Consider the following 14,662-nt stretch of genomic DNA (forward strand, 5'->3'; position numbering starts at 1 on the left):
CAATCCGATTTCACCGACTTTCGGAAGTTTACCCGTAGAGTGTCTGGACTCTGGAGCCACCGACCAGATACTATTAATAGTATCTCGTCGGTGCTGGTGGAATGATCGTTTGTCGATGATGCAGCTCGCTGTAAATATTTTTAACAATTTACATTGTAATTAAAAAGTATCTGTTCTTGAAACGTTGCTCTATATTGTGTGCTCTGTTAGATATTTTTATTGAAAAACTCAGGTAATAAAACATACGGGATTGTAAAAGGAAACGTGTTTGTGCTTGCGCCTGGTATTGAATATTATCAAAGAAAACTTACAGAGAAAGGAAGGTTTGCTTAACAGTAACAGTAAAGTCGCGATCTAGCTCCCATCGCCTGTTCCGAGCAGACAGAGATCGTGTATGTAAACCATTTTTTATGCGTCGTGGAAGGCCCCGTTTTTACACCCTTTAGTGGAAGGGACAGTGATCTAGGCGAAGGGACAGTGATCGTGGAGATCCCCAGGGAGCTATAGATCGCAACTTTACTGTACATTGTGTCACAAAATTATTTTTCTAACGGGATTCTAAGGAACCCCCGCAAAATTGACTTTGGACGTGAAAGAAAAGGTAAAAAATACCAAAATCTTTTTAAAAATGATATTTTTAAGATTTAACATCTTTTAATCTTAAAAAAATTATTGTTTTTGTTACCTTGTTTTTCACGTTCAAAGTTACTTTTTCGGGGGGGTCTTTATGTCATTTTCGATTAAATCGGGGGTGTAGAGTCGCGCTGTGGTGTCCCCGACATATAATTTCGTGACACCCTGTACAATTGTTGATTTCGTGCCGCGGGCCAAATAAAAGTCAAGGAACAGGTCGGACGTACATCGTACGACATTTATTCTTCTCGTTTCCCTTAAATCGATATCCTACGGTACGGGTAGATACAGAGGATCCTATAAAGGTACACGAATTTCCATGAACCCGGAGAACTCGGGGACATACACCCTCGCATCCCTTCTATTCTACGCTGTTCTGTGCGTGTACAACTGCGTGTGCGTGTGTTTTTTTGCTTATCCATGCCGCCCCATACCTCCCCCCACACGAACACCCATACAAGCGCGAAAACCAACAATCCAGAATACAAAAACAAATTCATCTCCGAAAGCCTCGGTGCGAAACACTTAAAACGCACGATCTACAGAATTCTTCGTACTACGATCATCGATCCGCAAATAAAGTCACAAATCAATACGTGTATGAACGGACATTATCCGCTCGAAATTTTTCTTGCAAATATTTACAAAACGCTCACGGTCTCGATGATTTGTAATCGATCCTCTCGATCAGCTCGAATATACAAGCAAGATAAATTGCATTTAAAAGCGCAGATTATTAGCTAGATAAATCATGCTGGTTTGCTATCGACAAACACGACGTTTACGGGAAAACTTAGGCAATATTTGGACCTGATTTCCTATACAATCTTACGAATGATATCGTACAGTTGTACTACAATCTTCTTCCATTTTATTTGAACAGTGACAAATTTTTTCCAGTTTTGATTGTTATGGAACAACATGCAAAAATCGCAATTTGGAACAACTGAATTAGGTCCATAATTAATAATCAATTGATACTAATAATGTCCAATATTATATAATAAAAAGGTCCAAATTAGGCTAGTTTTTCCCGTAATATGGGGAATACAGATATTCGATAAGGCGTTGCTGTAACGAAACTGGTTTTGGATCATGCGACGACAGTTTTCGGTGAGTCTAATGTTAACAAATCGGTGGATTAGTTTGTAGTTTGTTATAAAATTCCGTCGAAAGAAGATGGGGGGTTTGAAGGGTGCCACGAGACAACAGATTCTCCGGCTGCACGGTTCTCAGAGCAAAATCCAACAAGTTCACGAGCGCCTCCTACGAATATTTCTCTTATTTTACAACGGACGACGCGTTGGAACCGTGATAATCGACACACGCGGCCATTTTATATTTCCCTCGGTCACTAACTACCATTCCTCTGTTTCAACGATTAGACAGCGGATTTGATGCATTCACGACAGAAATGAGCAGGTGCGATTTAAAACAGTAAACCAATTAGAAAAATTTAAACTTACTCTTAAAAAATGAATTTCTATTTTACTTCAGGTCGTTGCAATTCACGTGGAACATTTTTATTTTGCATAAAGATCCGCTGTCTATTTATGATCAATTTCTATTGTCGTTATTCGCTGTGCATCTCGCATTCGACGAGTTCAGATTTCATTTTCTAATCTTTTTAGCTGTAATCTTTAATGAAAAATGAATCGTATGTTGGACAGGCTGGCTCACAATGGACACGGATACTCTTGTCAGAGGGTTAACGTGTTCGATGCTCTGATTTTACAAATTTTCCGAGGTGTTTGCTCCGCCATTAGCATATCCCAGGATCGGAGCAGACAGGTCTTGGCCGCGTTCAATCCCGTAGAAAAAATATCCCCGGGTATTTCTAGGGAACTGTGCTCCGGCAATCGGCAGAGTTACGGGTTCCCTTTAAGCTCCCGGGAGCTCTTACATTAACCCCGTAAAGGGCTCCGGTCTAATTCTCAGCGAACGTTTCCCCTTTGACGCGATCAAATCCTCGGCAGCAAATCTGCCGCGAGTCCGATTCCTCGGCTCTCGAAGAGCCAGCTCTTCTGGAATAACAGAAATCCTCTTTCCCCTTCTTCCCGAGGAAGCCACTCCGATTTCGAGGGTCCCGGCAGCTTTGAATCCATTTCTTTTCTCTCTGCCTTTAGATTTTCAGCAGAGTCTTCAAGACTCAAAAAGAAAGTTCATACACTTCAGCTATTTCACTATACTTTTAATCGCACCCACTCATTTTTGCCCTAAATACACTGAGTCTAACAATAATACAATTATTTGTTTGCCACCTTAACCCTTTGCACGCCGAATTATTTTTCAATCTTGTTGAAATTTACTTCAAAGCACAGTTCCTCGACTGCTACTTACCTTAAACAATTTTGTCTACTAATTATATTAAACATAGCTCTCAAATTTAGTTGTAACATATATTCGTTTTAAGTAAACAAAACGAAGATCCAAATACATATAAGAACCCGCGTTTTATTTACATTTTTCTTTCACTGACGCCGAGTCACACTCGACAAAGGAGTGCAAAGGGTTGAGATACATGTAATTATTCGCGTTCGTGTTGCGAACTTTCAAGAAAATGTTCCTGTTCAATTCTGATCGCACATTATCGAATAGGGAATTGAATAGTCGAGTCCGCAGCGCGTGAAAATCGATTCCGGGTTTCGAGCTCGAGTGGAAAAGGGCTCTTTCTTTCCGTGCACACGAACTTGGCATTCGAGTCTCGGGGAAACCGGAACGAAGGGGCCGTTTAGCTCGATCCTTTACGAGGGAAAATATGGCGGCGGAAAGGAGAGGGAAGACTCGGCTCTCGAATAGGAAAAAGGCTCTCGTACAAAAATACAGCCAACCCTGCTTCGGAATTCATCGGTTTGCCCGGTTAACGTTAACGTATCATGATCGATGCGGTTTTTATTTCGTGAGGGACTTCCTGGATTCTCTAGGGAATCGTTGATCTTCCATTAGAGGGAACCCACTGCAAGATCTTACGCAAGTTTCTGATTTTTCCTTTTGTTATTACTAGATTGCGGATCTTTATGCAAAATAAAAATGTCTTACTTGGATTGCAACAAACTGGAGTGAAATAGAAATTTACTTTCTTCCCTATTATGTTTAGTAGGTTGAAAACAATATAATAGTATGTTTAAACCGCAATATTTTTGCTATTTTAAATTACACCTACTCATTTTTGTCATAAATGCATAAAATCCGCAGTCTAGTTATTACTAGATCGCGGATCATCATGCAAAATAAAAATGTTCTGCATCATTTGTGGGACATACGAGTGAAATAAAAATTCATTTCATCCCTTAACGACATCTTTACATTGAAAACAAGGTTACACTATTGTTAGATCGTCCTAATATTTTATTGTTTTATATTTCACCCAGCTAACTTTTCCATAAATGCATGCAAATCCGCAGTCTAATTATTGTTTAACCTTATTTTATATCGCAAACTCATGGTAAATCTTGACAACTGGCGTTTCGGACGTCATTTCACGCATTTTTTTGTCATCGCATCAAATATGAAAAATCAAAGTACGCATTTCCATACCACTTTTGCTTTTTTTATTGCAGGGTAAAAATGCAGTGCACGAAAGAGAAAGTCGTGTGTTGTTTAAGTGGAGGATGTACCATCAGATCACCATTTTTGTTCGCTTTTTTCAACATTTTTTACGAGGTTCAAATTACATTTCAATTAAAGTCATACAAATTTTTCTTTCGAACACATCGTCCAGAGCTTCGATCTCCACATTCGATCACTTGTATTTTCGTCTGATCGATGGTGGGGGGATGATCGAGCGGGCACTATCAGAGAGATCGTGATCTCGACAGCCAATCTGTATTACGATCGACGCACAGTCGGCGAAAAGAGGAATTACGATGGCGTTTCTTAGCCGATCGGATTAGAAAATCGGGGGCCATGGCGCGGGTCATAAGGGTCGTTGGAAATTGCTCGGAGACGTCGCGCAGCCTACCGGCTAGATCTTGGGGCTAGATCTTCGGATCTACGAGCCTATTTCATCGAGATCGTACGCCGATTCGTCTCGAGCTGCCCGGTGCTGGACGTCGCGACGCTCGACGCTGCTGCTCGTCGCTGCGAAGTCGTCGATGTCGAATTCGTTGCCATCGTCGACGGCTTCTCTGGACTTGGTGGTGTCGTGGTCGCCGTCGATCGTTTCTGTGGAGAAGAAGGAAAGGATTATCAATTTGGAGCCTCAAAGTGGAGTATTCCAATCTTACAGAACAAAATCTCCAGTTTCCTCGAAAATTACTGGCCAAAAGTGTATTTTCGAAGTTCAATAGCTTAGAAAAACTCTTTTTGCTATAAAGTAACAATACCGGAAACCTTCAAAATCCAAAATATTATCCATTTCAGATAACTGTGTAATCGAGGGTAACGTTATGAAGACAAAATTCTGAAATTCAAGGTGAAACTAATTATTCTAAGAACTCATTATGGAGCATTATATAACAGGTTCGAATAAATGTTATGTATAATATATCTTATAAATAGACCGCGGATCTTTGTGTAAAATAAAATGTTTATACATCAATTGCAAGCTATAGGAGCTAAGTAAACATTTATGTTCCTAATTAATGATTTTTATATGTTAAAAATATTATAGTATATCGTCATTGTTAAACACTTTTAATCTTTTTCCTGTTTTGAATTACACCTACTCATTTTTGTCATAAATGCATAAAATCCGCGGTCTAGTTATAAATAATATATTATATGTTTATATTAATTTTTTACTATATTTTTATATATTTATATATATTAATATAGGCGTGTTCTCATTATTTAATTAGTTCTAAGCATTATTTAATCCATGTACAAATTCAACAGAGTTCACTTCAACTACAATGTGCGAGGAAAGAAAAATATACATTTACAAGAAAAAGATATCGACGACCTTGAAATGACATTTTCAATAACGTCTTGACTTTCGGCCGGTACACACGCTTCCTCGAACCACCGTACGATCGCGGGGCGACAGAAAGAAGTGGGGAACAATCGACCGTCAGTCAATTTGTTCCTCGTAGTCGAAGATTCCAATAACTCGCGCGGCGAATCGTCTCGAGTTTCCTCGAGGCGTACGCGATCGGAAAAAGAAAGGGAGTTTTATGTTCGGCACGGCCGCGGCCCGGTGAACTTTCGCAATCAGACCAGGGATCACGTAAGCCCCGGTGCCGCGCCGGAAGGAAACCATCGGTCACTTCCGGTGTGTGCCGGCCTCCAGTCCGTGCACGTCCTCGTCAACGGATCCCGGAAATTGCGGCACGTAAAGGTACCGCGCGATGCCCAGGATTACTTCCAATTCGAGTGTCTTTCCAGCTGCACCAGCTGTTTCGAGCTTCTCTTAAATACTGTCCTCGTAGCACTAGCCTAACTGATGCTAGGACCACGCCAGAGAGGTCAACACTCGTTAAACCGACGATCATCTATCCAACTCTTGCCAATTTCGTTAAGCACTCTACATAACTGCTGTCTTTCCGAATGTTTTTCGCAACTTGCCGAGTCGACAGTCTTCGGGGAGCCTGGCAAATTTGTTTCGTGACTGAATTCACTGCGAGGATGAAGACTGAACTGTACTTTTGGTAATGGTGTCTTGAAAATTGAGATACGATTTCTTTTTTAAGAGTTACCGCAAATTTTTCGCTTCACTGAGCTGCTTTTTAGAGATTTGAACGCCTCCAAGGAGTCTGGAATAATCGACGTGAACCTGAAGAACGAAGTTTGCCCTTTGCAACGACGTCTTCAGTTACATAAATTCATTTACCGTCGATAGCGAAGGATTGAATTTGGTTTTGTGTACTGGAACGAGAATTAATTCGATCGAGTCGAACTTTACCGACTTCCAAATTTTTCCGTCATTCCGAATGTTTTTCGCAACTTGCCGAGTCGACCGTCTTGGGGGAGCCTGACAAATTTGTTTCGTGACTGAAATCACTGTGAGAATGAAGACTGAAGTGTGCTCTTGGCTATGGTGCCTTGAAAATTAAGGTACGAGTAACTTTTTAGTTATCGCAAATTTCTCGTTTCCCTAGCTGCTTTTCAGAGATTTAAACGCCTCCAAGGAGTCTGGAAAATTTTTCTCCAGGATTGAAATCGACGTGAACTTGAAGAACAAAGTTTCCCCTTTGCAACTACGTTAGAGAAGGGTTGAATTTGGTTCCGTGTACTCGAACGAGAATTAAAACTGTACAGAGTCCTGTTTGACGATTGTGTCCCGGGGATCGAGTAAAATTTTACCGACTTCCGGTCTGTTTACCCGCCGCGCCGCTCCCGCTTCAGAGAGAGAACTAATTCGAGAACCAAGAAGACCGACGTTACTTGAAACCTTCTCCTTAAAGTCGAGGTAACTAAAGTTTAAGGGACCGAGGAGCTGGTAAAAGTCTCTTCGAAGTAGACGCTCGAGGGTCGCGGTGATAAAGACAAACGATCCACGATGGATCAATTTGGAACGGGGACGTGGGGAGACAAATGATCCAGAGGGAAGCATTCTTCCAACAATGTTCCCCGTGTACCATGGGAAATAGTCCGAAAGAAACGGGAAAAGCCTGTGTTACTGTTCAGGAACCTTTTTCATCTCTAGATTCGAGACGATGATGCTTCTAAGTGATATAGGTCCGCCTGTGGTCAGACGAGGACGATCAAATCATCTTTATGGATTTACGACAGAAATGGCTACGTACAAATTAAAACAGTGGACGCGTTAAAAAGATTAAGGACATCAGTGTATTAGTTTCAACTTAGTAAGATAATTAAAAGAAGAAGGAAATTTTTATTTGACACCTGTGTCTTGCAAACAATGCAGACATTTTTTATTTCGCATGAAGATCCGCAGTCATTAATAACACACCTGTATTTACACACACGTGCTTTAGTGCGTGTCATTTTAAGTACAACGTGTACACGTGTATAGTATTTCACGTGTCCGAATTTCACATTTGTATAATTTCCTTACTTTAATTTGAATAATTTTTTAGAACATTAATCTTAATTTCCGTATCGAGACTATGGTTTCGAAAATTAGTAACTGTATCCTAAATATTAATACGAATTAAAATACGCGTACTTAAAATATATGGAATACTAGTCAACTATTTTTATAATGTATTCTGTTCGGTGAGAATTCGAATATTTCGCATTCACAGATTCGACGAACTGCCGATAAGTGGTTCAAGTCAACTATTGATCAGACAAAGAACAAGGTATTCTTTTCAGCACCACATAACCATAACAACAAATCGCAGATCAACTTTCAAAAGAGTCGTTTGAATATTGCAAAATTTCGAATTTCAGCGAAGACACCGAAGTGGGTCTGATTTCTGAATTAGCAGTTGTGGAACTTCGGTCACGTTGTCAAGAGAGCTCGAGAGTGATTTACTCTCGCGACCAGTCGCTGTCGAACTTTTCTACAGGATCCAATCCCGCGTAACTTCGGTTCGGAACGACCATAACTCCCGTGACCGTCAGAAGGCACGCTCGATAGACTGGATCCGATGAATCGGTCATGGACCCACTTTCTGGTTCATTCTCGATAGAATCTACTTCCGGATTTTTATATCGGGGACCATGCTTTTCTTAGTTCGTTTCTGCTCGATTAGGTATTCACTGAATATTCACCTGGCTTTTAGTGGAGATTTTTGGACGTTGTAGAATCAATGAATCATTTTCATTTGACGCCAATCGCGTAAGCCGACAGTTTCACGTTGAAACGATCAATTTTTCAATAAAAGCCCAGCTACGCCGAACACAGTTGCGATTTAATTTTTAATAAAGAGACGGATAGGGAGATTCGAGGCACTGTGGATCGCGTATTATAATCTGCGGATGAAAATTTCACGAGGCGATTGATGAGATCGGTTTACGGGGTTATCAATGTTACCAGCTTCGGTGAACAGTCAATTCAGATCATGGTTGGAACGAACACGGTATTTGACCGCAAAGCACACTGTTAACAAACAGAATATCGAGTGTAATAGCTCCTGCCAATTTACGATACGCAATATTATATCATGATTGGCTAACATATCTGCGGATCCGGGAACGTACTTTACCGGGATCTTTATGTGTTTATGATTTATAAAATTTTCAGAAAATGCTGCAGCATCAAATTCAACAGAACTTGGTACGATTCTTATTTATTTTCCATCTGCAAGTGTTATCGCTTGGATGCGGATGTTTATGCATTTACGAAGAAATTAGAAAAAATGGCAGCAGCTTTCTGTTTAATTCAGCAGCGCTTTCTGTTCTTCTGCTGTCGGTATTTACTTTTTGTTAGTTGTTGCAGTAATTTGTAAGATTACCGGCGCCTGCGTTAATCAAATTATGAAGATCCCAGGGGAAAATGAGTGCCACAGGCTCCTTTCATTCGCCTTACCCAGCACAGACCGGATCAACGATGTTCCCCTCTAATCCTCCCCGTAATCCAGAACCCTGTCCCCTTAACAGTATTTCTATCGACCCTAGATCTAATTCCTGCGAACTTCTGAATCCCCTTAAGACAGTTCAGTCCAGAACTAATTCGAAACTTACGTGTCCCTTCAGCGGTATTTCTCCCTCGTACTGATTTCGTTCGATACACGCCCTGCGGAAACCGGGCCGCATAAATAATAAAATATTAGGTTGCAGAGAAAGTTCTGTCGTAGTTTAAAGAAAACGTTTGAATCAATTGTTAAAAATATATGCTTAATATTATTCAATGATATAATTTCCATTATTTTTAGCAACTCGTTGCCATCTTTCAGATAACCTGTCAATTCCTATTTATTTCAAATACGACAGAACCTTACTATCCTTTCCTGTGCTTTGCTTTCTGAATATTTCCTAACAAGGGAGGATACCCAACCGTAACACAATTTCAATGAAAGTTTGGTATGATATAGAACTCAAAAAAATATTTCACACGTATTTTTTTATAGCTGCCGGCATTCGTGTTAAGGGGATGAACACAGCCCTCAAAGTTGGGGTGAAAAATCCATTTTATCTCCGAAACTATCAGGCCTAAATGAAAATTTCAAAATCCAGTTTGTGCGTCTTTGAATGACGAATCTTTTAGCCTAAAGTGATTTTTTAAAAAATCATTCGTTTAAAAAGTATGTTAAGAAGATATTCATGATTTTCTGCAACCACCTTGTTCCACTCGAAGGAAGAAACGAGCCAGGCGGCAAACACGTTAGAACGTTCTCTGCGGGGCGTTTAATTGAATTTTTGCTCGCGGACCTTCGAGATCGATACGGCGGAATCGAAACCAGCGGAAGTGCACGGTTCTCCAATTCGGATGCAAGGAGGTCGGCACATGTGCGTCGGCTATCCAATCACCTTAAAATTCGACCGCTCAGCGTCGGTGCGGCAATTCGCCGCGAACTTTCATCGGCGAATTAGTTCGCGTGCCCGTCCGATGTTAATTCACCGGGAATAGATTCAATTAAATATCGAGAGGGGGTTCTGTTCCGTGTCGCAATTTAATGAAACGCGATCGAGCTCACCTCGGCGTCGTTCTCTTTGTAGGAGGACCAGAAGTCAATTTGTCTGAGTGCCTCCAGCTCGTTCTCCAGCGGGTCGGTGCTATTGCCTTTCGTCGAGCCCGTCCTGGAGCCGGTGTCCTTCTTCCAGGCGTAGATGGGTCGCTCCAGACCCACCTGCACTTGATTACCGGACCGATCTTGCTCCTCCGTCCTTCCGTTCTCGTTCCTGTTCTCGTCCTCCGATTTACGCCACTCGTTGCCCAACGATTTCTGAGACGACACCGCGGACACCGCGACGAACGCGTTCTTCGATTTCGCTGAGGACGCGTCCGCTGTCGTGCCTGGCTTTGATATTGGTACTGCTGTCACTCTGGAAAACAAACGACACGGGTCAAGTTGTACAACTTTCGAGAAAAGAGAAATGACGCACAGTGCGGACAAACCTGGCATTTACTCGAATTAATATTTGGACGCTCTAAAAAAGACGATAACTTAAATATTGTACTATACGATTTGAACATTTTTGGGAAGCTACAGCGATAAGTTTACTACAGGATGTGGAACTTTTCCAAGTCCAAGGCAATTTCAATCACAAAGATGTTTCAAACTCCACAGAGTCATTCTTATCTTTCCTTATCCCAAACTCATCATCCTACCTGTGGTAGGCGAACTGCTTCCACTTGGCCGGCCAGGTGCCAGTGCTGCTCTTCCCATAACTCCAATCGTCGTTGATCTTCTGCTGCCAAGAAGTCAGCTCATTGTTCTTCGAGCTCCATCCATTCCTTTCGGCTGACTTCCTAGGCCAAGTATCACCACTTTTCCAAGCTTCCTCCTTCACCTTCACCGGCCAGGACTCCCCATTGAACTTGGCAACTTCGTCGTTCGCAGCTTTAGACCCCCAAGCCTTACCATTCCTACTAGTCCAGGACCCAGTTTTTCCCTTGGCAGTCCAGGACTCGTTCTCCCCTAACTTCGCAGCCCAGGAGGACTCGGGTTTGCTCAACCACTCTCCCTCTTTGTTCTTCGAGGTTTTAGCGAACCAGGATCCCGATTTAGGCTTCCATAGTTCGGCAACGTGTTTCTCGGGCCACAAGTTCTGCTCGCTTCGATCCATCCAGGAATCATTCACCTTCTCTGCCCAAGATCCTTTGCTAGCCCATTTGTCCTTCGTCTTGGACCATCTGCGAGAGGATGCTTCGTCGGGAGACTCCATCGGCTTCATCTGATAGGGCTTCCACGTTGATTGGTCAGCAGACATCACCCAAGCGCCCACAGATTGAATCTTAGGCAAGGTTGCAGGCGAATCGTTGCTCCAAGTAGGCTTCTCCTCGTGTTTCCTCCTCCAGGAATCATCGTTCTGCATCGATTCCGACTTGGTCCAGTCTTTCCCACTCTTTGTCTCTCCTAGAATTGTCCAAGACTTTGGAGAATCATCCGGCTTTGTTTTATAGTCGCTGAAGTTGCTCCTTTCGCTATCCGGCTTGCTATAGTCGAAGGACTCGGGATGAGACAGGTCCTCTTCTTTCGAAGCCTCCTTCGAGCTGAACATCCTGTTCTTGTCTTCTTTCGATTTCTTTTCAGAGTTCGACTTCTCGGATTCTTCCTTCGACCAGGAGACATTCTCCTGCTTGTCCAAACCTAGTTTCTTTACTAAGTCTGCGTTAGGGTTGTAGGATTTACCGTTTTCGTCCTTGGGCCAGGGTTTTGCGCCTGGAAGCTTGTGCGGCCATGTCGCCGGGTCTGAGGTCAGACTGTTCCATGTTTTCATTGTTATTTGGGGAAGGACTATCTTCTGTTGCGGCTCGTGTTTGGAGGATCTCGAGTCGTTGTGGTTGGTGGGCTTTTGCCAGGCGGTGAGGCTCGGTTGGTTAGGGTCGTAGGGTTTTAGGGACCTCTCGGAGTCGTCCCAGGGAGCGTAGACCTTCAGGCTGTTGTCCAGGGGCCAGGAGGATCTGCAAGGAACAATTGAGAGAATCTTGTAATTAGTGGACTGCGGATTTTTATGCGTTTATGAAGAAACTGATTAAGTAAATATATATAACAGTGAAGGATCAGAAAAATCCAAGAATATCGTTACGTTGTTTTCAATGTAAAAAATCTATTAAGGGATGAAGTGAATTTTTATCCAACTCCTGTTGCCCACGATCGTTGCAAAATATTCGTATTTTGCATAAAGATGGGGCCAGGAGGATCTGAGAGGAAAGATTGATAGAGATTAATTAAACTGACTGAGTGGAATATAAAACAGTGAAGGATCAGAAAGGTCTAAGAATATCGTTATGTTGTTCTCAATGTAAAAAATCTATTAAGGGATGAAGTAAATTTTTATCCAACTCTTGTTGCTCACAATCGCTACCATATATTTTTATTTTGCATAAAGATCCGCTGCCTAGTAATTAGAAAAAGTATCCTGACCTGTTCCCGTCCCAGGAATGATGCAATCTCTGTTGCTGCATCTTATCAGGCAGGTCCTCAGGGTCCTCGTTGATCAGCGGCGACCAGTAGCCCTTCTCCAAAGGGAGAAACTTGCCTCGCTGAGGCCAGTATTTGGCCTCGGGCTGAGGCTGCCTCCAGGGCCATTTCTCAGAAGTGAATGACATCAACGGTCGCTCCTCCATAGTCCAGGATGGATTGTATTTGTAGGAGATATCCGGCCAGCTTCTGCTGAGCGGTAAATCGCGAGCGGGTAGCTCGTACTCTTCGCTCCTGGCGAAATTGTCCGCTTGTGCGCCGCCGAAGTCGCTCGGATAATCCTCCTCCTGTCTGCGCAGAAAGTTTCTTGACACCGGAGACAGTTGATTGTATCGCAGCCGTCGAGGGTACGAGTCGATCGCTTCGTAATCCGGTATGCGTCCCCCGTCTGTAAAGTCGATTAATTGTCTATTGAAGTTACGGAACGCTGCTTGTCTCTGCCACCGGCGCTGCCGATGGGTTTAGAGCTTCTTGCTCTCCAGGAGGACTTGGTTTAACGGTTTGGGAAATTCGAATATCGTAGGGTTCGATCGGTTCGCTCTGTCAATGAATCAACGAATTAACGTACAAATAAATCAATGAATCCATCCACTCCACGAAGTACACAACATAAAATGTATAAAGACCGACACATTTACCGAAACCACGTTTCACGACGACACTGATCGATCGACGAAAAACCAAAACGAAAAGTCACAGTTCAAATCCGCCGCAATTTCATCTCGGACGAAAGTTAAAGAAAACAGGACCGACTGGTAGCAAATTGTCGGCTTTGTCCGAAAAATTACACGAACGAGAAGGAGCGAGTGGAACGAACGAACGAAGGAAGGAACAAGGTTTACCTGGGGATCTATCGTACACGTTCCCGAAATCCCTGAGCCGTTGTACTCGTGCGTCCAGACCGTCGAGCTGCCCGAACCCAGGCTTCCTCTCGAACGTGGAAGAAGAGAAGGTCTTCGTGTGGCTCCTCGACTTGTTCCGTTCGATCAGATCCCGAGAGCTTGGCGAGATCCTCGGACTTTGGCCTGTGCCAGAAGCTTCTCCAGCTTCAGCTTCAGCAGAAGCGGCTAGCCGATTATTCGTTTTCTCAGTGTCCGCCGTTAGATCCTGCTGCCAATGGGGGCCGAACAGTCTTTCGGCGACGAGGTGCCATTGAATGGGCGTCGTTTGTCACGACGTCTCGGTCGTGGTCAACAAAGGCGGCGTCGCCGGAGCCGGCGTCAACGTGGTTGGCTTCTTTTTCTTCTTCTTCGACCTCTTGCGCAATTTTCGCGAGTCCAATGACGGCTCCGTCGTCCCCAGAATCGTCGAGGAGGGCCTGTAGTGCTGCTCCACCACTTTCACTGCGTTCTCCAGCCGAACCACTAAGCATAGCAAACGTTTCGTCATATTTTATTTCATTAACACTAAGCCTACCGACCATCAAAAGCGACTGATGTGTATGGTATTATAAAAATAATAAGATTAAATTTATTTATATTTTGTGCGATTTTTAGTATAATGTATACTGGAGTCACAAAATTCCCATGAAAACACCTTTACAATTTCAATAATTGTCAAATAAAAAATCTAAAATGGGTCATTTGACCCCTCGTGGCAGGTTTAGTGTTAAACTCATCTCGTAATACTAACGCAAAACGGCGAAGTCTCTATTTCCAAACTCCCAAATTGTTTCTAACAAGGGAAGGACCCCAAGTGTCCGACTTCGATTTTGATAATCTTTTGTGAGACGATGGTATATGGATCCCTAATGATGTCTGTAAAATATCAGGTGTAGTTACTCAATAGTTTTAAAGATCTAAACAATTGGACTTCGAAAGCTTGAGCTGTAAATCATGGTATATCAACAAGGTATGAAAGTTTAATTATTTATATCTTTAAAACTATTCAATAATCATTATTAGGGATCCATATACCATCGTCTCACAAAAAATTGTCGAAATCGAAGTCGGACCCTTGGGGTCCTTCCCTTGTAGGGGTACGGCTATAGTGGAGCGTCGAGGTGAGCGTTGCGTTGATGAAAGCGGTGCGGTGATTTTTGTTTCTACAGGGTCATCCGTTTTTAAACGGCCAAACGTTAATCAGCTGTAGAG

At 42.7% G+C, this 14,662-nt stretch overlaps 1 protein-coding gene across 1 annotated transcript in view; it reads right to left on the minus strand.

Moving 5' to 3' along the window:
* Positions 1–845: 845 nt before the first annotated feature.
* Positions 846–14,662, minus strand: part of LOC143210551 (uncharacterized) — a 259,814-nt gene continuing 245,997 nt past the window's right edge. The window contains 5 exon segments of the mRNA XM_076427492.1: positions 846–4,797; positions 10,119–10,467; positions 10,754–12,049; positions 12,513–12,957; positions 13,412–13,933. Of these exon segments, the coding sequence (XP_076283607.1) occupies positions 4,633–4,797; positions 10,119–10,467; positions 10,754–12,049; positions 12,513–12,957; positions 13,412–13,933 (2,777 nt within the window). The 3' untranslated portion in view covers positions 846–4,632.

Source organism: Lasioglossum baleicum, chromosome 7 (genome assembly GCF_051020765.1).
Source record: "Lasioglossum baleicum chromosome 7, iyLasBale1, whole genome shotgun sequence".
Taxonomy (NCBI): domain Eukaryota; kingdom Metazoa; phylum Arthropoda; class Insecta; order Hymenoptera; family Halictidae; genus Lasioglossum; species Lasioglossum baleicum.